Source organism: Centruroides sculpturatus, unplaced genomic scaffold (assembly GCF_000671375.1).
Source record: "Centruroides sculpturatus isolate CEXI.00-Female unplaced genomic scaffold, Cexi_2.0 scaffold1195, whole genome shotgun sequence".
NCBI classification, from domain to species: Eukaryota; Metazoa; Arthropoda; class Arachnida; order Scorpiones; family Buthidae; genus Centruroides; species Centruroides sculpturatus.
Window position 1 is genome coordinate 181551 of NW_019385534.1, and position 22942 is coordinate 204492.

Sequence of the window (22942 nt, forward strand, 5' to 3'; positions counted from 1 at the left end):
GTAATTAATTAAAATATATGTTTTTTTAATCATTTATTTAATTTCTTCAAACATAATTTTTAACTTAAAACAAGCATATATCATCCTGAAATTTTTTAAAGAGTGTAGTTTTAATAAATATTTATAAATATTGTTATGTTTTATTTATTTTTTCATAGAGCAGAAACCATTGCAGATTAATTCTGTGTATATAAAAAAATCTCTTCAAAAAGTCATAATTCAGTTATCACAGCCAGTTTTAGTAAGCAGTTTTTTAATTTATAATTTATAGAATAAATTATAAATTATTTATTTAAAAAAATTTTTGCTTAATTTTGATTAACTTTTTTTCCCTACTCTTAAGGCTGAAGAAATTGAAGAATTTATAAAAATTTATGCTAATGATGTAATTTTAAACGTAAAATGGAATAAACCAACTCCTTCCACATTTGCTTCTTCTGTTTGGGTAAGATTAACTGAATATTCTTTTTAAATAAATCTATATTTTTTATATTTTTTCTGAAAAATTGTTGAATAAATTTCTGAAATGACAAATTTGATTTATTAATCCAAAAAGAAGTGCTTTTTGAGAATTTGTTTTTGTTGTTTTAGCACTTCTGGCTCTTACAAACCATCTTCACAGACATTAATAGTCAAAACAAAACAAAAAATTCATTAAAAATCAATCATACCTCAGAAGTATTTGTGAGAAAATAACAACATATCTGTTCCAAACACACCATCTTCAGTGTTAGAAGATGATGTGTTGAGCCCATATATTTTTCCCACATGGAATACTCTCCTCAGAAAATTTGAAATGTATGTAATTTAGAAATATTTATATATGAAATACACATAAAAAAAATGTCATCAAACTAAAGTTACTAATTATTTTATATAATTTGTTACAATTTTTATATTTTTTTATTACTTTTTCGTTGTTTTTTAATGGATGTTTTTGTTATTTGACATATGCAATTTGTTGTTCTGTGAGTGTAATCGAGTATTTGAAAAATGAAAAATTTATTTAAATTGCATGTTACTTTAGTGGCAAAACAAAATAAACTTTAGCACCATATTTTTAATAAAAAAAACCAAGCGAGCAATATTAAAGAAGCAGTGGAAATAGTACATTCTACCTCTTGCACATACTCAGATACTCAATATTATATTGAGGAAACAAAAAGAAAATTTGGAGTTAAGTTGAAAGAGCATTTATTAGATTTAAAATATAATAGAATGAAGTCAGTTTTTAAGAATATTGTACAGTTAATGATTGTAATGTAGAGAGGAAAATATCACATATTATTGGAATGATTTTGTAAATCTTTAGAGGACACATACTTTACAAATTACAATATCTTAATAATTTACTTATTCTGAGTGTAATGTCGAAGAGGTGAAAAAAGAAACAAAACTAATTTATTGAACTGGGAAAAGACTTTTTTGATTTTTAAAGGAATCTGTAAGAAGAAATTTTAAGTAAATGTATTTTAAGCATTTAGATTTTTTTATTTTATTTTATTATTAATTGTAATAATTTGTGGCCTTGCTTGTATTTCTTGATGTATGTAAATAGAAATTCGTTGTAAAATAAGATGAATGATTGTACCAAACTTTTAGAAATTTTGTGATGAGTTAATTTTAAAATTAAAAAAAACATTGTACAGGTGTTGCTTCACAACCTGAGGTCACCGTTGGTTGGATTGCCATGCATTGTTTTTTGTCTTTAAAATTAAAGCAATGGTCCTTTTTTTCTTTTTTTTTTTTGGCAGATTTAAATATCTTCAATGCTTCAAGTATCCTGATGGAGTCAGAATGTTTTGATCTCTTGATGATGGAAGTTTTGTAGATTGAATTTATAGATTGAAAATGTTAATCCAAAAGTTTTATTTTGAATTATATCTTGCTGGAATATGATTAAGGCTCTTTGACAGATGTGTTTATCAAAATAAACTATATGTATATATTAATTATATTTTAAATCTGTTTTATTTTAGTTCATGGTTGGGATTTTCGACGCTTTGTGTGCAATAAAGCTGAAGTGAAGCCTTCGGATGAGTTAAATTTTACCTTAAAGAAAATTGAAGCAAATTTTTCTAATTATTCTGCTTGGCATTATCGAAGTTCATTATTACCTGTTATATATAAAGGAAAAATCAAAGGAACGGTTAAAGAAGAAAAGTTACTTGAAGGTTAATAATTTTTATTTAATATCTAATCTTAAACAAATGTAATTTTGTAATAATATACATTACATTTTATACAATTGAAGAGTATGAACTGGTCCAAAATGCTGCATTTACTGATCCTAGTGATCAAAGTGTCTGGTTTTATCATCGCTGGTTATTAGGTAGAAGTAAGTAATTAATTAAAATATATGTTTTTTTAATCATTTATTTAATTTCTTCAAACATAATTTTTAACTTAAAACAAGCATATATCATCCTGAAATTTTTTAAAGAGTGTAGTTTTAATAAATATTTATAAATATTGTTATGTTTTATTTATTTTTTCATAGAGCAGAAACCATTGCAGATTAATTCTGTGTATATAAAAAAATCTCTTCAAAAAGTCATAATTCAGTTATCACAGCCAGTTTTAGTAAGCAGTTTTTTAATTTATAATTTATAGAATAAATTATAAATTATTTATTTAAAAAAATTTTTGCTTAATTTTGATTAACTTTTTTTCCCTACTCTTAAGGCTGAAGAAATTGAAGAATTTATAAAAATTTATGCTAATGATGTAATTTTAAACGTAAAATGGAATAAACCAACTCCTTCCACATTTGCTTCTTCTGTTTGGGTAAGATTAACTGAATATTCTTTTTAAATAAATCTATATTTTTTATATTTTTTCTGAAAAATTGTTGAATAAATTTCTGAAATGACAAATTTGATTTATTAATCCAAAAAGAAGTGCTTTTTGAGAATTTGTTTTTGTTGTTTTAGCACTTCTGGCTCTTACAAACCATCTTCACAGACATTAATAGTCAAAACAAAACAAAAAATTCATTAAAAATCAATCATACCTCAGAAGTATTTGTGAGAAAATAACAACATATCTGTTCCAAACACACCATCTTCAGTGTTAGAAGATGATGTGTTGAGCCCATATATTTTTCCCACATGGAATACTCTCCTCAGAAAATTTGAAATGTATGTAATTTAGAAATATTTATATATGAAATACACATAAAAAAAATGTCATCAAACTAAAGTTACTAATTATTTTATATAATTTGTTACAATTTTTATATTTTTTTATTACTTTTTCGTTGTTTTTTAATGGATGTTTTTGTTATTTGACATATGCAATTTGTTGTTCTGTGAGTGTAATCGACCATTTTGGCTTGTTTGTAAAGATTGGCAGTTTTCAGTTATATATTTTTATCATTTATGCAATTTTTTTATATAGTCCCATCAAAAACATAACTAAGATTTTACTGTATCCCTTTTTGCTTATTGAAAAGCTGGTTTATAAGTTTAAGAAAAAATTATGCAATTTTTTGAACTTTATATTGAATTATGCATTTTATGTGTTTTTGTACTGTTGAGTTTCTTGATTTCTGAATAATTTCAAAATAAAATGCCATATTGAGGTTATAAATATTTTTAAAATAATGAAATTAGACAGACTATTAAAAAAATAAAATATTTAAATAGTTTTAATTCAGAAAAAAAAAATTAATAAAATTTTTTGATCTTTAATGTTTTGACAGCATATAGAGTTAAAATAACATTGGAAAACTATTATTTTCAAGAAAATAAAGTTATTTTGTTCATATTATAAGAATAAATGCTTGGATCTAATGTTTAAGATACAGACTGTATTATGCTAGCATTAATAACTATTGTGCAGCAATATATAAGAACATTATATTATTAATGTAACTTTGCTTTATGTAGCTCTTAATTGCTCTATTAAAAAATTAACAAATTATTAAATATGTTCTTAATATCCTTTAGATATGTTTGCTGCCAACTGAAAACAATGTTGGAGATCAAAATACAGAAATTGATATATCTCTCACAGTTAATGATTATTCAGACAAGATTAAATGCTTACTAAATGCCGAAGAAGAAGAAAAACATATTTATAACGAGATTAATAAATCAAATATATTCAGGTATAACATTTATTATTTAATATAAAATTAATTTGTATTTAAATAAATATTTTTAACATCAAAAATTTTATAAATTTAAATTATAAGACTAATAATGACCACCGAACAGGAATAATAAATGAAGAAATCCAAAATAAAAATTTTTAATATACAATAAACATCATTTAGAGTATGGTTTCGAGCTTTGTAGTTTTATGATTTAAAAAAGATTGTATTTTACAAAGAAATTAGTGAAATTTTCATGACTATATCAAATGGAATTTCAAAATTTAATATTCACTATAAGAAAAAAACTCAAAAGCAGTTAAACAAGTCAGGATATTTACTTGGATTAAGCACTTTTTAGGATTCTCAATCCTATCTTCAGATCAATAACATTTGATGTTCTGACAATATGAATAGAAGAATTGTTCATACATAACTTTTTGAATGTAACCAACCAGTAGTATAAATTTTGAAGGTGGGATTGAGATTCTCAAAAAGTGCTCAATCAAAATAATATTCTCATTTGTTTAACTGGTTTTGAGTTTCTTACATTCATATCTGTGGAGTTCCCATGGACCTGTGAAATTTGTAACCATTTTCCAGTTTTGAATTTTAATATTTAAGTGTAACAATTATAAATTGTGCTTCATAGTGGTAAGGAAAATATGATTTTTATTTTTCCAGTTGTTATGTGTACATAACAAGGGAAAATATTGAAATCATGTCAAATTTGACCCTCTGAGTTTTTTCCAAATCTCCTGAATTCAAAAAAATCAAAAAAATGGCAAAAAAAAATTCTCTGGATGTGTGTGTGCATGTGTTGGCCTCTATTTTGCTTAATATCTCAGGATGGGGGTAAAGATTAAGAAACGAGATTTGGCATGGTGGCTTGTATATGAGGGGCAATGATGCTATTAAATTTCAGTGGTGAAAGGTTGAGAGGGGGGAAATAGGGGGGGTCATATATCTCGAGAGGGGTAGGACTTAATGAAGATTTTATTTGTTATTAACATTTAAACTTTTTCATAAAACTCACCTACACCTCTACTCTTGCTGGATTTTTAATTTTTATTTGAATTATCAACAAGCTGAATATGTATTGAAAACAATTCAAATAACTTGTACCAAATATGATCATATACAAGTATAAATAAAAAATTCACACACANCTATATATGTGTGTGTGTGTGTGTGTGTGTGTGTGTGTGAATTTTTTATTTTGGGATTCTCAAATAAATAAAAAAATATTTTGTATAATTCCAACATTTGAATCATATAACTTTTATCCAGGTTAAAAAATTGGTAACTTCATTTTTGTAATGAAATAAGAAAAACTGTATAAAAGATAAATGAAGATGCTAATTTATTATTTAACATTAAATTAATATATAATACACATGGTTATTCACTGATGGCATTCAGAAATCTTTTCTTGGAAACTGTTGGATGTAGGAAGTTGGAACTATAATCATGTTTATAGAACAGATAGGACAATTTTGGTGACATTGAAAATCAGCAGTTTATGAGGTACAGAACAAAATAGGTTTTTTTCTAAATTATAAGGGGCTCTTTTGAACCACTATATAGATAGTATGCAACAAAATAAACATCTTTTATAATAGCTCACATTTTCTTAATCCTAATGGTGTTCCATATATTGTCCAGTTTCTTCTAAAGCTCTTATTTCTCTTTTTTTCCAAAAGTTTTTATGCTAGGAAGTAAGTTTATTGACAAAACTTTACTTGACAGAAACACGATAGTAATGAAAGTACATTTCAAAATTTATTTAAATTACCTTCTTGGTATATACAGGCATTTGTTCTTCTAGGAAAGGCATTTAATACATTTCATAATTCATGTCTAGTAATCTTACAAAGACTTTACAAACAATTTTGATTTTCATATTGTTTTCAGTAGAAGGACACTGAACTTAGCCATTTTCTTAATTTGTCCCAAGAGGAAAAAGTCCATAGAAGTTATGTTGGGAGAGATAGTAGGGAGTGAAATTGGACCTGAAGACTACTGAATACCACCAGTGACTCATCCTGTGTATACATATATAACAAATGGAGTTGGCAGAAAATTTACTAATGAATAGCATTGGGATTAGAACAGTTATTGAGATAAACATTTAACAGTGTTTTAAATATTTAAGTGCTTTATATTCAGAGCAAGATTTAATTGATTATCTTGTATATGAATTTCAATTCAAATTAATCCTCATTTGTAATTAAAATTTAATAGTGTTGAAGCAATATTGCTTTTCATTTTATTGTTTACTTTCAAACTGCATCAATAATTATTAAACAGAACAGAAAATATAATATTTTACTTATATTGTAGAGTTTCTGATTATTTATTATGAAGTATAACTGTGGAAATAAATTTTATAAAACAATTTGAATTTTTTTAAAAAGTTCTAAAAATAGAATATAATGAATATTTGTCATGATATAATGGAAATATTTTTATATTTTTTACAAATTATGAAATAAAATATTTTAATTTATGTATAACAACAGAGATTTTTATAAATTTCTTTTTTAGAGATGAAATGAGTGCTAGTACTACATCAGTTTTAGAACAAGAACTTGAATCATGCAAACAACTACAAGATTTAGAACCAAACAATAAATGTAAGAATATTTGTTCTTAGGATTTCTGAAATGTTTATTCGTATAATTACATTATTACAATTGTAAAATATTTCTTTTTATTGGGTCGAACAAAAAATTTTTGCAACAATAAATATTGGAGATCAGAATTATTTTAATTAAAGTGATCATGATATTATAGTTAACATGTTAATATAATACACTGTATTTCTTCAATTTTAAGATGTAATTGATTCCAAGATGAGTTTAAAATAGAATTTTAAGATTTTATTTTATGGAGAGAAATTTTAAATTAATCAATTTTATTGAAAGTAACAACAAGTTAGCAAAAAAAAAGTCTTGAAATAGGTAATGTTTGACATATCTATTTTCATACTGTTCTGTGTAAATAATAACTTTTTACTTTAGTGCTGCATCATGATGTCATCTCAAAGGTATTTTAAACATTAAAAAAGAATTTAAATTACAAACATTACTGGTAGAGTTCATTTAAATTGATATGACCATTGAACAGTACAGTGGATAACATCTATTATTGAAGAATAATGCACTCACTACATGAGCAATGATCCTTAATTGTTGTTTTGGATTGTGAATATAAGATGCCATTGATTGTAAAATTTATCTTTATTTTAAGTCAAGAAAACATGGTAATTAATTAAACCTTTGTTTTGTACTCAAAATTAAAGCTGTTAAAAATAATATTTAAGGGCTAAACTATATGAGAAGTTTTGTAAAAATTACCTTTTAAAAAGAGAAAATATGTCATTTAAAAACAAAATCTTTAATTAAAAATCTGTTCATATCTAATATTTTTTCATGTTAATGATATATTATTATAAATTGTTAAAACTATCAAAAAATTATGTCTATGATTTAATATTTGACAAATAATCATACAGAGTTGGCAGAAAGTTTACTAATAGCATTAAGATGCTATCAGTAAGTACTAGATACTCTTAATATTAGCATTAATACAGAATTGTATCAGTTTACCAAATAAATACATAGAATAATTTGACTAATAAACATTTGTTTAATTATCAGCATATTAGGCACTTAATGCTGATTATCATATTTATGCTCTAATCAGTTTTTGTTATAGGATCTTGGATAAATTTTTATATTTTCTAATTAAAATGAATTATTTATTATAGGGATTTTATTTACCATAGTATTGTTGATGAGAGCTCTTAAAAACGAACAGTACAACAAATTGATACTCGAATGTTTGGACCAGCTAACTGAAGTGGATCCAAAAAGGAAAAATTATTTCTATGATTTAAGTATGAATTTTAAACACATTATTTACAAATTTTATTATAAATTGAATGTATAACTTATTTTATTATTCAGAAAGTAGATTTATAATTCAGAATGCAATTGAAGAAGCAGAAGGGAATAATGAAATTAATCTTTCAAGAAAACAGTTAACGTCTCTTCATCACGTAGACTTTTTTGCAACTGCAAAAGCAGTTGATTTATCTTACAATTTATTAAAATCAGTCCAGCCATTGTGTTATCTTGTCTGTGTGAGAAATCTAATATTGGATAATAATTCTATATCCAGTTGTTTTGGACTTGGAAATCTAAAGCAATTAGAAAATTTATCAATAAAAAATAACAGTATCCTTTTTATATTTAAGTATTTTAATATTTTTTGTCAAAATTCATTTTTATGATGTCAACATTTTTCTTAATGTATATCAGATTTAATGAACATTCCAGATATTGCCGATTTAGTTACTTGTCCGTTGAAGACATTAAACTTGGAAGGGAACTTAATAACCAAGATGGAGAACTTTGAATATGTCATTATCAGCATGTTTGTACATTTGAAAGTGTTAGATGGCAAAGGTCTATGACAAACATTCTATTTAAGTTTTTTTTTCACTTGAAATAATTATATAAATTTATCAAATAAGAAGACAGGAATATGTTGCACAATTAAAGCTATATAAAAGCTTATTTTTTATTTATGAAAGATAAGTTGTATTACAATCAAATTAAATAAAATTAAATCACCACTGAAAAGATTCTTATTATTACAAAAATCTATAAGATAACACTAGTAAATACAGGATTCTGAAAATTTACTGTGCAGTTGTAAAGGTTCAAGTGACGTTTTACGTAGAATATTGCAGTTTCTCTTATAACAAATGCTGGAAATGTCTCCCAAGACCCAAAATTTGGGGAATGAGGTTTGGAAATCTAGCAGGCCATATTCCGTGGGAGATTATGCAATCAGCAAAGAAGTCTTGCAAAACCAGAACATCTATGAGCAAGCAGTAATGCCATCTACCACAAAATGGAAATGAAGGACATTCAACTCACAGGTCTCGTATGCAATGCCTTATGCATAACTTTAATGTTGTTGCAAATTTCTCACTGCATGGTAACTTTTCAGACACCCTGTATTTTTTTGTATACTCATAATAATCTCAGTTGAGTAACTAAGCAATATCACATCTTACTATTATGAGATTGAATTCGTATGACAAAAATTGTAGGGGATTCCAATTCAAATAAGGACCAATTCATGAATTTGAATTGAGAGTTTGTTCTACATTCAAAAGTAAGCCTTGCCGACTAATTTGATTATGCTTGCCCATTCATAAAACTAACACAAACAATATAGATTATAATATGCTGAAAGACTTGCAGATTATTCATACTTGGATACTTAAATATTTAGAAACTTGATTTTGTTTAAGTATTTAAATTGAATTTAACATTTCTATCTGGCACCTCGATAAAACTGATCTCATTCTTGTTCCATATTTTTCTGATATTGAAATTATTGTTATAGAAGTTTAAATTTTCAGGTTTGATTTATTATATAATTAGTTTTTTAATTTGGAAAAATTTCTCTCCTTGTACAGTATTTATGTATTTTTCAAAGAAAATTAAATGTTTTAAACTTTAAGTTCATTTCATTACTTAAAACAATTTGATTTCTGTTTAATTTTTATTATCATATAAAGTTAAAATCCTTCTCTTCATAATCTTATAATAGTGTTATAAAGGTGAATTATTATAAATATTAAAATTCATATTTTTATATAAAGTCAATATAATTTGTAATATATATCAAACTCAATTTCATTCAAAGCTGAAGTTACTAAAATATAAATGAATAGTGTTTAAGTATATTTAATTTAGATGTGATGCTACATCAGTAATTCCAAAAGTGGCTGCTATATCCACAAAGGGGCTATAGAAGAATCAAAAGGGGTGCTGGAGAGCAAGGGGCAGTATAAATGTTGGAAGACAAGGGAACAAAATAATTTAATGTTGAATTTCAAACTGTAAATTCAGTTTTCAGACACGACTTTATATTAACAACATACTTTAAGGTACTTTTAGACAATTATTTTTTTATTTATAAAATAAATGCTTAAATTAAAAATATTTAAATTTATCTTTCAATGTATCATTTTTGACTGATTTTACGAGAATGCTAAAGAAATATATATATACTAAAAGGGAAACACTATACTACATCAATAAGCTCAAGTTTTTGATGATGATATACAGTTTCTTTAAATTTGAATTTCTTATACTACAAATATTAAAGGAAGTATCTTACTGCTGTCTCCTATTTTTTGATAAATAACATCTCTACTCTTAAAATATAAAATATTTTCAAACGATTAAAATACTTTGTGTAAAGGATGTAAGAAAACTGTCAAACTCCATCATCTTTGATGTAATGAAATGTGAATGAACTCTAATCCATTTTATTTCTAAAATTTTAAATATGGTTTTGGGATTATCTTTTTGCAAATCCTATCACTTATTGAAAATATTTTTTTATTTAATTTTAGTCTATTCTTAGACTGTGATTTTTGACAAAGAACGAAAGATTATTATTGATAACCGGCAAATGTACCAGCTATCAATAATATCTCCAAACGACCTATTATCGGGCTATTATTTAGTGGTACGTTTGGAGACTAGTGTGTTGAATCGGTTATCATTAATATTTTACATTAATGATAAATTTCTTCAATATTGCATGATGATATCATATAAACAAATATAAAATTGATTGCTTATCTGAGTGGTGCCCAAACTATGGCTCCTGTGTCGAATCTGCTCCACAAACATATTTAACACATAACATAAATAATAGAAATGGGCCTACTTTTTATATATAGAGAATATACAAAAATATGAAAATTTGGTCCATCAACCAAAACATTTGGGCACCACTGGCTTTATGCCACTGTGCTCTGTTTCAGTTAATTTTCATTGCATTGTTGTTATTTTATACAATTAATTTTTTATTAATATTTCTGTTTATTTAATTATGGTAACCTACATTTATTAATTTTTAAACAAATTAACTTTGTATCTTCATAGTATGGGCATTCCATCAAGATCAATAAAGATATGTTAATGATATATTGTAAAATATATAAAATTCATCTAAAATGATAAAAAGTAGCCTTATGTAGAAATCTGAATTTTTATTTATTTAATATTTTTAAAGTAAATCTAACCATGATTTTTAAGACGGAAGACTAAACTTTATTTGGGGATGTTAAATATATATAAATAAGATTTTAAATAATCTGAAAAGACAAAGACACATAATTAATTTTAAAATTTGTAAAAACATGATGATAATATTACTTTTTAAGATTTTCTAAGAACAAGAACACTGAAGATTAAAAGCTGTAACATATTCTTTTAGGCTACTCTGTTTTAAAAAAATATCCATGTGCTGAAAGGCAGCAAGAAGATATCTTTTGACGCATACAGGAACTATTCCATACATGCGAGTGGCTTATAAGAATTGGCTACAGCTGTTAATTTTCAACATTCTTGTTCTTACAATATTATTTATTTAAAAGATTTACTGTTGTATTTTTACAAAAATACTAACTATTTTATGATTAAACAAGTTAAATTATTAATGTTTTAAATAAAAATCAATGTTTTACTTATTTAAATTTGGTCAAGTTGTTGTTATAATATCATAATAACCACATACAGTGGTTACTATGATATATATTTATTATGTATGTATGTAAGTACACTTCATCATATGATAACTATTCAATAATTATCATGTTGACATCAATAATTCAGTTTTAATTAAATCAAACCTCGTTCAATAATTTTCTGAAATTATATAGAATTATTGACTGTTAATTTACTAAATTAATTAATAGTCAATAACAGAGTACAATTAATTTTGACAAATTACTAAAATTCCCTTGTTATCTTCATTAAATTCTCCTAAGCAATAGATACTTTTTTGATAAATAACATCTCTACTCTTAAAATATAAAATATTTTCAAACGATTAAAATACTTTGTGTAAAGGATGTAAGAAAACTGTCAAACTCCATCATCTTTGATGTAATGAAATGTGAATGAACTCTAATCCATTTTATTTCTAAAATTTTAAATATGGTTTTGGGATTATCTTTTTGCAAATCCTATCACTTATTGAAAATATTTTTTTATTTAATTTTAGTCTATTCTTAGACTGTGATTTTTGACAAAGAACGAAAGATTATTATTGATAACCGGCAAATGTACCAGCTATCAATAATATCTCCAAACGACCTATTATCGGGCTATTATTTAGTGGTACGTTTGGAGACTAGTGTGTTGAATCGGTTATCATTAATATTTTACATTAATGATAAATTTCTTCAATATTGCATGATGATATCATATAAACAAATATAAAATTGATTGCTTATCTGAGTGGTGCCCAAACTATGGCTCCTGTGTCGAATCTGCTCCACAAACATATTTAACACATAACATAAATAATAGAAATGGGCCTACTTTTTATATATAGAGAATATACAAAAATATGAAAATTTGGTCCATCAACCAAAACATTTGGGCACCACTGGCTTTATGCCACTGTGCTCTGTTTCAGTTAATTTTCATTGCATTGTTGTTATTTTATACAATATCAATAAAAAATAACAGTATCCTTTTTATATTTAAGTATTTTAATATTTTTTGTCAAAATTCATTTTTATGATGTCAACATTTTTCTTAATGTATATCAGATTTAATGAACATTCCAGATATTGCCGATTTAGTTACTTGTCCGTTGAAGACATTAAACTTGGAAGGGAACTTAATAACCAAGATGGAGAACTTTGAATATGTCATTATCAGCATGTTTGTACATTTGAAAGTGTTAGATGGCAAAGGTCTATGACAAACATTCTATTTAAGTTTTTTTTTCACTTGAAATAATTATATAAATTTATCAAATAAGAAGACAGGAATATGTTGCACAATTAAAGCTATATAAAAGCTTATTTTTTATTTATGAAAGATAAGTTGTATTACAATCAAATTAAATAAAATTAAATCACCACTGAAAAGATTCTTATTATTACAAAAATCTATAAGATAACACTAGTAAATACAGGATTCTGAAAATTTACTGTGCAGTTGTAAAGGTTCAAGTGACGTTTTACGTAGAATATTGCAGTTTCTCTTATAACAAATGCTGGAAATGTCTCCCAAGACCCAAAATTTGGGGAATGAGGTTTGGAAATCTAGCAGGCCATATTCCGTGGGAGATTATGCAATCAGCAAAGAAGTCTTGCAAAACCAGAACATCTATGAGCAAGCAGTAATGCCATCTACCACAAAATGGAAATGAAGGACATTCAACTCACAGGTCTCGTATGCAATGCCTTATGCATAACTTTAATGTTGTTGCAAATTTCTCACTGCATGGTAACTTTTCAGACACCCTGTATTTTTTTGTATACTCATAATAATCTCAGTTGAGTAACTAAGCAATATCACATCTTACTATTATGAGNAGAAGGCTTCTATCATTTATCATTAATATAACCAGTAATAACAATTCTGCTTCGTTAAAGTACAAATTCAAGTAACCCCGATTCAAGTCCAAATAGTCAAATTGGTACGGTGACATTTCAGGACATACGCCCACCAGTGGCTAAGCGGTCTTCGTATCCTGAACACTGGGAGTTCGGTCGTGTGTTCGCGCCTCGCTCGGACGTGCTGGCCACGTGGAGTTTTCCGGGTATTCTCCACGTCTAACGCCTGAATAGACTGTTTCCTTTCCCTTAAAAGTTTCCTGGTTTCCCTTAAAAGACCTCCCGGAAGGCATCCCCTTAGGCAGATCGCCCAAGTGTTGCGTTGCCATAACTTAACAAACAACAACATTTCGCGACATACTAAAGACGTTTCCGTAAAATGTAAACTTAGTACCAAAACTCGCCATTGTGGCACTTTTGGCTCTGCAAGCACAAGCATTTCGTTTGTACACTTACGCTTCGTAGAGGCTAAAGACGTAAAGAATGTGGTCCCCATTCTGAAGATACACCACACACTGAGCATCCCCACAAATGAAACTACTTTTCTTGTTGCTTGTAGCGCCAAAACTGCCGCAGTGGCGAGTTTCAGTACTCATTTTCCACGAAATTGTCCCCATTCCAGATAATGTACAACAGATAGATACGGAATTTTGTACGGCCATAATAGAAAATGTACACCAGTCGTAGAAGCGGAAGAGTCATAAAGCCAGTCTAATGTAACAGCATAAAATTCCGGTTAATTGGATCTTCGTGATTATTAATTTTTTTAAATTAATTTAATTTAAAAAATTTGAGTTTAATCATATACTTATTAAATTTATTCCCAAATATTTGCATTAAAAAATAATTAAATTATGAATATATACACTTAAGGAACATATGGAGAGCTGCTCCACCAAAATAAAAACCTAACAATCAATTAATTAACAAAACAATTAATTCGTTTAATTGTTACAATATTACATCCTCTAGCTTTAATAGAATGTAACATGTTTTGTATTCTGAGAGGAAGATCTTCTATCTAATAATTTAGAGGTTAATCCTTCTTCTTCGAGGGGTTGGCTAGACTTGAGTGAGAGGTATCTAGATTTTTCCAACTCGAAATTTGGATCTTCTCTGAGAGGCTGAGAGTTAGCCTTAGAAGCACGTTGTCTTCTCTGTTTCTCCAGTTGCTGTGGTGTCAGGTGACTTCCATGATAATTTGTTAAGCTTTTGAAAAATGTACAGATGCATCCCATATTAAATCTGCAGAATAACTGGAAATATAATAGTTAAAATTAATTACTTTGATTATGATTACATTTTCTTATATTATAAATACAATTAAATAACTTCATTTATAAGTTTGGCTGTTTACAAAACATGTAAAATAGTTAATTTGTGAAAAATTTCTCACCCGAAGTATCTAAAACATTTCATTTATTATATTATTTCTGTGGTTCGTTATCGGTAATATAATTTAAGATACAATAACACTGGAATTTGAAGGAAGTAATGGTATAAATGTACCATTTTTTTTTCAGATATTTATGTGTAAAATAAAATTTAGGGAAGAGTAAACATGCTCCTGAACAGTCCAACTGTGAGAATTCATTTAGGATACAGCAAAATTCCAGTTATTTAACATGTCATAAACCAGGTACAGTATAACAATAAAGAGGTGTTCTTAGATAAAGGAAAACAAAGTAAATCATAGTAAAATTTAATCATGTAAAACGTCTTTGTATGTCATATTTTGAACTTTTTCATCAATTTAATATACAGCAAGGCCTGTCTAAAACGAACAGAACAAAACAAACCTGTCTAAACAGAGAATGCGTTTTGGAATAGACAGATCTTCTGTGTAGCATTTATTATAATCCAGAAACCTGTCTAATACGGAAACGATTCCTCAATGTAACCTGACTAGAGCGGATTTTTTCGTAGTAGTCGGCCTACCACTATGGGGGATCTGGGATCGAATTTGGACGGTCGAAAAAACCTTGAAAGTATTCATAGGCCCAGGCATGTTGGCCCACGTCCCTCACAAATTGGGCATGAGAAGAAGGCTTCTATCATTTATCATTAATATAACCAGTAATAACAATTCTGCTTCGTTAAAGTACAAATTCAAGTAACCCCGATTCAAGTCCAAATAGTCAAATTGGTACGGTGACATTTCAGGACATACGCCCACCAGTGGCTAAGCGGTCTTCGTATCCTGAACACTGGGAGTTCGGTCGTGGGNGGGGGGGGGTAATTCCTGCATGTATGTATGTTTATGTGTGGGGTCACGATTTGATTCACCCGCTTTATAGCTTAATAAATTCTTTGCTTTTTGTCGAAAATTTCTGAAATTTTGCAGGGAGGTGTGTATGTATGGAGGATTGATGCTACTAAATTTCAGTGGTTAAAGGTCGAGGGGGTGGAGAGATAATGAGGGGTCATGTGTATCTCCAGTAGGGTCGGACTTAATGGCGATTTTACTCGTTATTATTATTAAGTGACAGCCTTAAATGCGGGAAACTGGAATTTGTTTATACACTTATCATACAGATTAAAAAATTTATGAACGGATAGTAATACATCACGGAAGGGCCCTAATGTTTAACGTGTAACAGGCCCTTTCTCTCCATCAAATAATACACGTAAAAACGCAGCAGGGCCTTAAGCTGTAGACTTAGAGGCCCTAAAGCTGCGACTTGTTCCGCTTATGTACAGTACTAATCCATAATAATGAATTTAATTTAAAATAATGCAAAATGGGGAAAGTGTTAAATGCGAGAAATACTAAAAGTTCAACGGTCAAATGTTTGTAGGAAAACCATACAAGAATTACACGAAATCTTACCCGTTTAATCCCGATTTAACGTTCGGAAATTAGTATTTTGTCTGCCGAGAAATTCTCAATTCGTACAAAATGCACGAAGCCTCGATTTACCGCAGATATTAAATCGAAGTATACGACGTTATAACAGGGATTTTATTATTATATGTATCTTGTATGAGTAGTATAATACGGCCATCTCTAAATAGCGGCCATTTTTTGGGGTATATTTGAAAACAAAAATGCGTACAAAATAACCTCCGTACAACGGCCAGTTTTTATGTTCTCGTAAGTGGCCGTTGTTTGCAGGTTTGACTTCATAAGCAAATATATTGTGTAATTGCAGGTATGAAGTGCTAAGTGAATGCCATTATTATATATAAGGTCCTATATTTTGAAATACTGGTTTATTTGTTTACACGTGGCCATCTGACGAGGGGATGCCTTCTGTGGACTTTTATGGGAAATTGGCCCTTGTTTAGATGTTACAAACGTGAAGAAAACCCGGGAAACTCCTTGTGGCTGTTTGCTAGGTGTGAACCCACGACTAGTGTTGAGTGGTTTTATCAGTGGGCCCTGTATTTTGAAAGAACACACGTCTACAGCGACAACTGTTGTCTACAACGACAGCTGTCGCTGTAGACGAAGTCGTGAATTATTCAGTTACTTTAATTTCCGTTTGTTTACGTTCTCGAATAAAAACTGAAGAATAATCGATAAAATGTTAGAAGTAATTAATACAGAGGATCATGCGAACTTTTGTATTCCGTGTAAACAAGTTTTTGCTTTTGTTTTTTTGTAATTGTTTTTATTTGTTACACGCGAGGACTTACCAAGGTTAATTTTAATTTTAGATTTCTGACTGGGTTACGCTTTGTGTAACGTGTTGCATGTTGTGAAGAAATGCGTTGATTATATATATATGCGGTGGCGCATTACAGCTCCCGGGAAAATTTGAATTAGGGGACCCACGTGCAGTGTTGGCGTCATTTTTCTCCGGGGAAATCCCCCAGTTTTCTCGTAAGTTTTTTAAGTCGACCTCTGATGGGTTACGTTCTGTGGTACGCCGCTCCGGCAAACTAGGGTCCTCAGATATGGAGCCAAATTTAAATTTCGATATCCTTACTACAGTGATACATTTATAAAAGATCTGTTTGGTGCATGGCGCACTAAACAGATCTTTTATAAATGTATCACTCCGGAAAATCGCCTTTTTTTGCCAATAGGATAATGCTCCATTGATGTTATCTATGAATCGAGAACCAAGGAAAAGATGGGTTGAGCAAGGGGAAAAATGTCTGAAAGAGAAACAGGTTCCGAGTGTAAGAAGGTGCCAATGGCACAAGGACGTCAAGTATGGATGTGGTCATGATGTCAGCAAGTTCCAAAGTGAAAGAGTGGTTGAGTATGCTATGCTCTGCCTGCATGACGTTCTTCAGAGGAAGTGCCCAGGAAATCCACTTGTTTTTTGGCTACCCCTTTCGAGAATGTCGCGACGGTATAGTATAGTATAGTTCGTTTTAGACAGGTTTTACTTCACACTATTATGAAGGAATTGATTGAACGTGTTGTACACACTTTAGATGTGTGAAATGTAAACATCTGTCCGTAATATATAACGGACTGAAACATTAAAAAATGACCGTTGTTCGAAGGTTATTTTGTATGCATTTCATAGAGAAATGTTCCCGGAAAAAAATGGCCGCCGTTTAGAAGTGTCCGTTATTAAAGGTTCGACTGTAATAATTAAAGAAAAAAAAAACTTGGATATTTTTAAAGATAAATCAAATTATTTTTATAGAAGAAATATTTATTACATTTTATACATAGTCTGTCTGTAACGCTTTAAATCTATTTATTCTATAGAAAGCAAACAAAATAAAAACTTCCACTCTTTTCTCTTTCTACAGTAGACTCTCGATTATCCGGTAATCGCTGTATCGATTTATCCCCGCCGTTCGTTCCGGATAATCGAGAGTCTGCTGTATTTGATAAGCAAGAGCGTGACGGACAGACAAGCTTCGAAAAAATATAAAACAAAATTTTGTATTCGCGTTTCTTACATCGAAATTGCGGTTTATTTTTATGGCAATTAATTGCTAATAATTATATTTTTTTTAATATTAAATTTATTAACTTTATTTAATTAAAGAATTAATTTGTTAATAATTTAATATAGGCCTAAATTAATCTAATTATAATTAATAATTGGAATTATAAAATATAGTTAATAGATGAATAGAGTTGCTCTGTAATCCTGTTAATCATTTAATTCGCTCCAGAAACTCTCTCAATTGAATCTCTTCAGCATAAAATTCGACAAAATAATTTTATAAATAGAAAATTTGGTAATATTTTTACTTAAAATAACATTTGTTTAAAAGTTTTAGACAGGAATTTAATATCTGTGAGTGCTTCTAAATATGCAAATCTAAGGATAAAAAATATAGACAACCAGAATTACATTAAAAAATGACAAAGACTGGCCAAAATATTATGTATTTGTTAATTGGAAGTCTACCAGGAGAGTTTTTATATTTAAAAATAATTAAGTTTTTAGTTTTAAAAATATTAAATGTACTTTTCATACAGTACTCCAAGGAGGTTGATGCGAAATGTTTCAAATCCGTATAGAAATCCTTATTATAACAATCAGTTATTCGTTTTTTGAGCGTAAATTTATTAACTTCTTACACTAAATTTTGTTTAAACAGGATTTCTTTATAAATTTTTCTCGTGTTTAAAAAGTGTACATATTTGACTAAAATTTGTACGTTTGAAACGTTTTTATTATCTCAATCATCCTAAGTGAAGTTTCATACCAACCAAAGAACACTTCATCATTCCAATCGAAGTACATTTCATCATTCCAATTAAAATACGCTTCATCATCCCCACCGAAGTACACTTCATCATTCCAACCGAAGTACACTTCATCATTCCAATTAAAATACGCACCACCGAAGTACACTTCATCATTCCAATTAAAAAACATTTCATCATTCCAATTAAAATACGCTTCATCATCCCCACCGAAGTACACTTCATCATTCCAACCGAAGTACACTTCATCATTCCAATTAAAATACGCTTCATCATCACCACCGAAGTACACTTCATCATTCCAATTAAAAAACATTTCATCATTCCAATTAAAATACACTTCATCATTCCAATTAAAGCACACTTCATCATCCCAACCGAAGTACACTTCATCATCTCAATCGAAGTACACTTCATCATTCCAATTAAAACACACTTCATCATCCCAACCGAAGTGCACTTCATCATTCCAATTAAAATATACTTCATCATCCCAACTGAAGAGCACTTCATCATTCCAATTAAAATATACTTCATTCCAACCGGAGTATACTTTATCATTCCAACCGAAGTACACTTCATCATTCCAATTAAAACACACTTCATCATCCCAACCGAAGTGCACTTCATCATTCCAATTAAAATATACTTCATCATCCCAACTGAAGAGCACTTCATCATTCCAATTAAAATATACTTCATTCCAACTGGAGTATACTTCATCATCCCAACCGAAGTACACTTCATCATTCCAATTAAAACACACTTCATCATCCCAACCGAAGAGCACTTCATCATTCCAATTAAAATATACTTCATTCCAACCACTTCATCATTCCAATTAAAATATACTTCATCATCCCAACTGAAGTACACTTCTTCATCAACCCAACCAAAGAACAGCTCATCATCCAACTGAAGTACTGTACATTTAATACTTTGAAAGTTAAAAATTTACATTTTTGCATAAAAATTCTCTAATTAAAAAATTATTTAGACAAGACAAAATTTTTGATCAAAATTAATTTAATTCCGATTATCCATTTTCTTTTTATTTTTAAATTTACATATTTAAAATCAAGAACTAAATTGGAAAAAAAATTAACACGTTAATTAAATGAGAGATGTAACTGATAACGTTTGTAATTAAATTACCATCATTAGTCTCATTAATGAAATGAAAGTTTTTTATCATTAAATGCATTTTGGAGAATTTTTATAACTGAAAAATTCATTTTGAACGCGTTATTTTATTTAAAATTCGTGAAATAATTGAAATTAAGTTATAAATGTTTCGACGTAAATACGTCCATGTCTGAATGGTACCGGTACACTAGAAAGATTATGTGACGGAAGCGCACACTTAGCCAATCAGAATCAGAGCTTCGTCTACATCAAGTGATCTACATTCTGCCAATCGTATGAGTCTTCGCACCCCAGCAAACCGGAAGGGCCGCCATAATTGTTTTTCTCTCTCGCTTTCAAATACTTACGGCACATTTTAATTTACTTTGATGAAAAATTTGTGGTAACATGCAATATTCTGATAGAAGTGAGATTTTATTTTACCATTTAAAATTTACTTTCTTAATTTTTGCCGTGAATAAGTCCTTTCCGGAAGTATCCCCATTGATATAACTCTTTTGTTAACAGGAAAAGTATGATGTACAGGAGCAAGACACTACTAAAATTGAGAGCGTTGTGACGAATAGTTATTAAAGTTGATAATAAAATGCAATAGAACGATTGGAATTAAGGGCTAAAGAGCAATTAAATTTTTTTAAATGGGGATAAATTCTGTTATTAAGCATCATCTTCTGATTATTATCGTCTCTGTTGAAGAAAATGCAATTGTTTAGCACTAAAAGCTGCAATAGAACGAGTGGAATTAAGGATTAAAGAAGAATTAAAATTTTTTTCCTTTTAATTGAGGATAAAATTCTGAGATTAAAACTTTATCCCCATTTATAAGAAACAAGATAAAACAAAAAGAAACTTATAAGATAAGATGATATATTCGATAAAATATACTGTTTTATAGATTAAAAAATAATTCTTTACAAGATTTTTTTTCTTCTTTATTTTTTTTCTAAAGAATTTCATAAACTATATCGTTTCATAAATATTTCTTTTTCTTTAGATCTTGCTTCTTTTAAGTGGAGATAAAGCTTAAGTTCGGAACTCGTAAAATAAGATATTTTTATATAAAGAAGCCTTTAGAAATGACTTTTAAAAGAATATCTCTCAATAATTCTCAAAAATAAATCTCTGAATGCAAGAGAATTCTTCAAATATGGTCAAAACCAATGGATTATCAGTTTGGCTTTCCTCCTCCTCCTCCTCCTCCTCTTCTTGTCTTCTTCTTTTTCCTCTTCTTTTCTTCTCCTTTTCATCATCTTTCTTCTAGTCTTCTTCCTCCTCCTCCTCCTCCTCCTCCTCCTTTCTTCTCATTCTCATTATCTTTCTTCTATCCCCTTCTTCCTCCTCCTCTTTTCTTCTCATTTTCATGATCTTTTTTCTATCCCCTTCTTCCTCCTTCTTCTTTCTTCTCCTTCTCATCATCTTTCTTCTGATCCTTCCTCCCCTTCTCATCATCTTTATTCTAGACTTTTCTTCTTCCTCCTCCTCATCTTCTGCCTCTTATTCTTCCTGAATCGTCGAGATTGTTGGCTCATTATAAATTTTCTAACTTTAATTATGGGGTAGAAATAAATTTAGAGTAGTGAATGATTGATTGTATTTAAATACGTTTAGAAATGATATACGAAACCAAAATAAATGAAATTCCTTATTCTGCCGAAAGCTTTAAAAAGAAAATATTTTTTCATATGCTAAATTCCTGTTTTCTACATTTTTTATGTTTCCAAAATGAAATACATTAGTTTACAATTTTGTAACTTGAAAAAATCCTTTCCTAGCGCACTTATAAGTTTTAATATACTTTATATTAAGCTAGCGACGATTTAGCTAAGTAAATAAATAAAAACCTTGCATATTTATTTTCGAAGTACAAGAAAAATCGAATATTTTTTTGCAATTTTCGGAATGAAGAAAATGAAATGTAAAATATTTTAATGCTGAGATAGAAGTTGGAAAAGTTTATTATTTTTTAAAAAATAAATTCAATTGCATAAAAAAATCTTAATCATTTAAATAACGTGTAATTTTATTGAAATTTTTAACAACACTTAAATAGGGCCAGTTTTTCCATAGAAATCCCTTTGTGTAGGGCTTTTAATGGGATTTTTGTAGGTCACGTTGCATTGTCTTATTCCACCAATCCTACAATTATTTATATCTTTAGATAAGCGGAAGAGGAAGAAGAAGACTAGCAGAAAGAGGTTGAGAAGGATGAGGAATACCACTAGAAGAAAGATGACGAGAAAGAGAAGGAAAAGGAGGAAGATTAGAAGAAAGATGATGAGAATGAAGGAGGAGGAGGAAGAAGACAAGAAGGAAGAAGAAAAGGAGGAAACTCGCATTTATAATTGAACAGGGCCCATCTCACTATTCTTAGGCTCTTCTTAGTTCTATAATCGTATTTAGTGTAATAGTTTTACTATTGTTATAATCTTTAATTTAAAGCAAAAAACTGCATTAAAATAAATTAAATGGTTTTAAATAAATAAAAACTCTCTCGTAGAAAATTATAGGATATTTTATTACTTAATTAGTGAATAATTTAGAATGAAATTTTCTGAATATTTATACTAAATTTGAATAAATTATAAACGCTATTCTACTTATAATGTCATCAAATTGTCAT

General features: G+C 28.5%; 1 protein-coding gene across 1 annotated transcript in view; it reads left to right on the forward strand.

The window, feature by feature from the left end:
- The window catches only part of LOC111639906 (geranylgeranyl transferase type-2 subunit alpha-like), a gene marked incomplete at its 5' end in the record, with an annotated part of 24633 nt that extends 15162 nt beyond the window's left edge, over nucleotides 1–9471 (forward strand). The window contains 9 exons of the mRNA XM_023385862.1: nucleotides 1980–2174; nucleotides 2255–2338; nucleotides 2501–2583; nucleotides 2686–2787; nucleotides 3951–4111; nucleotides 6644–6732; nucleotides 7869–7997; nucleotides 8068–8337; nucleotides 8422–9471. Of these exons, the coding sequence (XP_023241630.1) occupies nucleotides 1980–2174; nucleotides 2255–2338; nucleotides 2501–2583; nucleotides 2686–2787; nucleotides 3951–4111; nucleotides 6644–6732; nucleotides 7869–7997; nucleotides 8068–8337; nucleotides 8422–8576 (1268 nt within the window). The remainder of the gene's footprint in view (nucleotides 1–1979; nucleotides 2175–2254; nucleotides 2339–2500; nucleotides 2584–2685; nucleotides 2788–3950; nucleotides 4112–6643; nucleotides 6733–7868; nucleotides 7998–8067; nucleotides 8338–8421) is intronic.
- Nucleotides 9472–22942: the final 13471 nt, after the last annotated feature.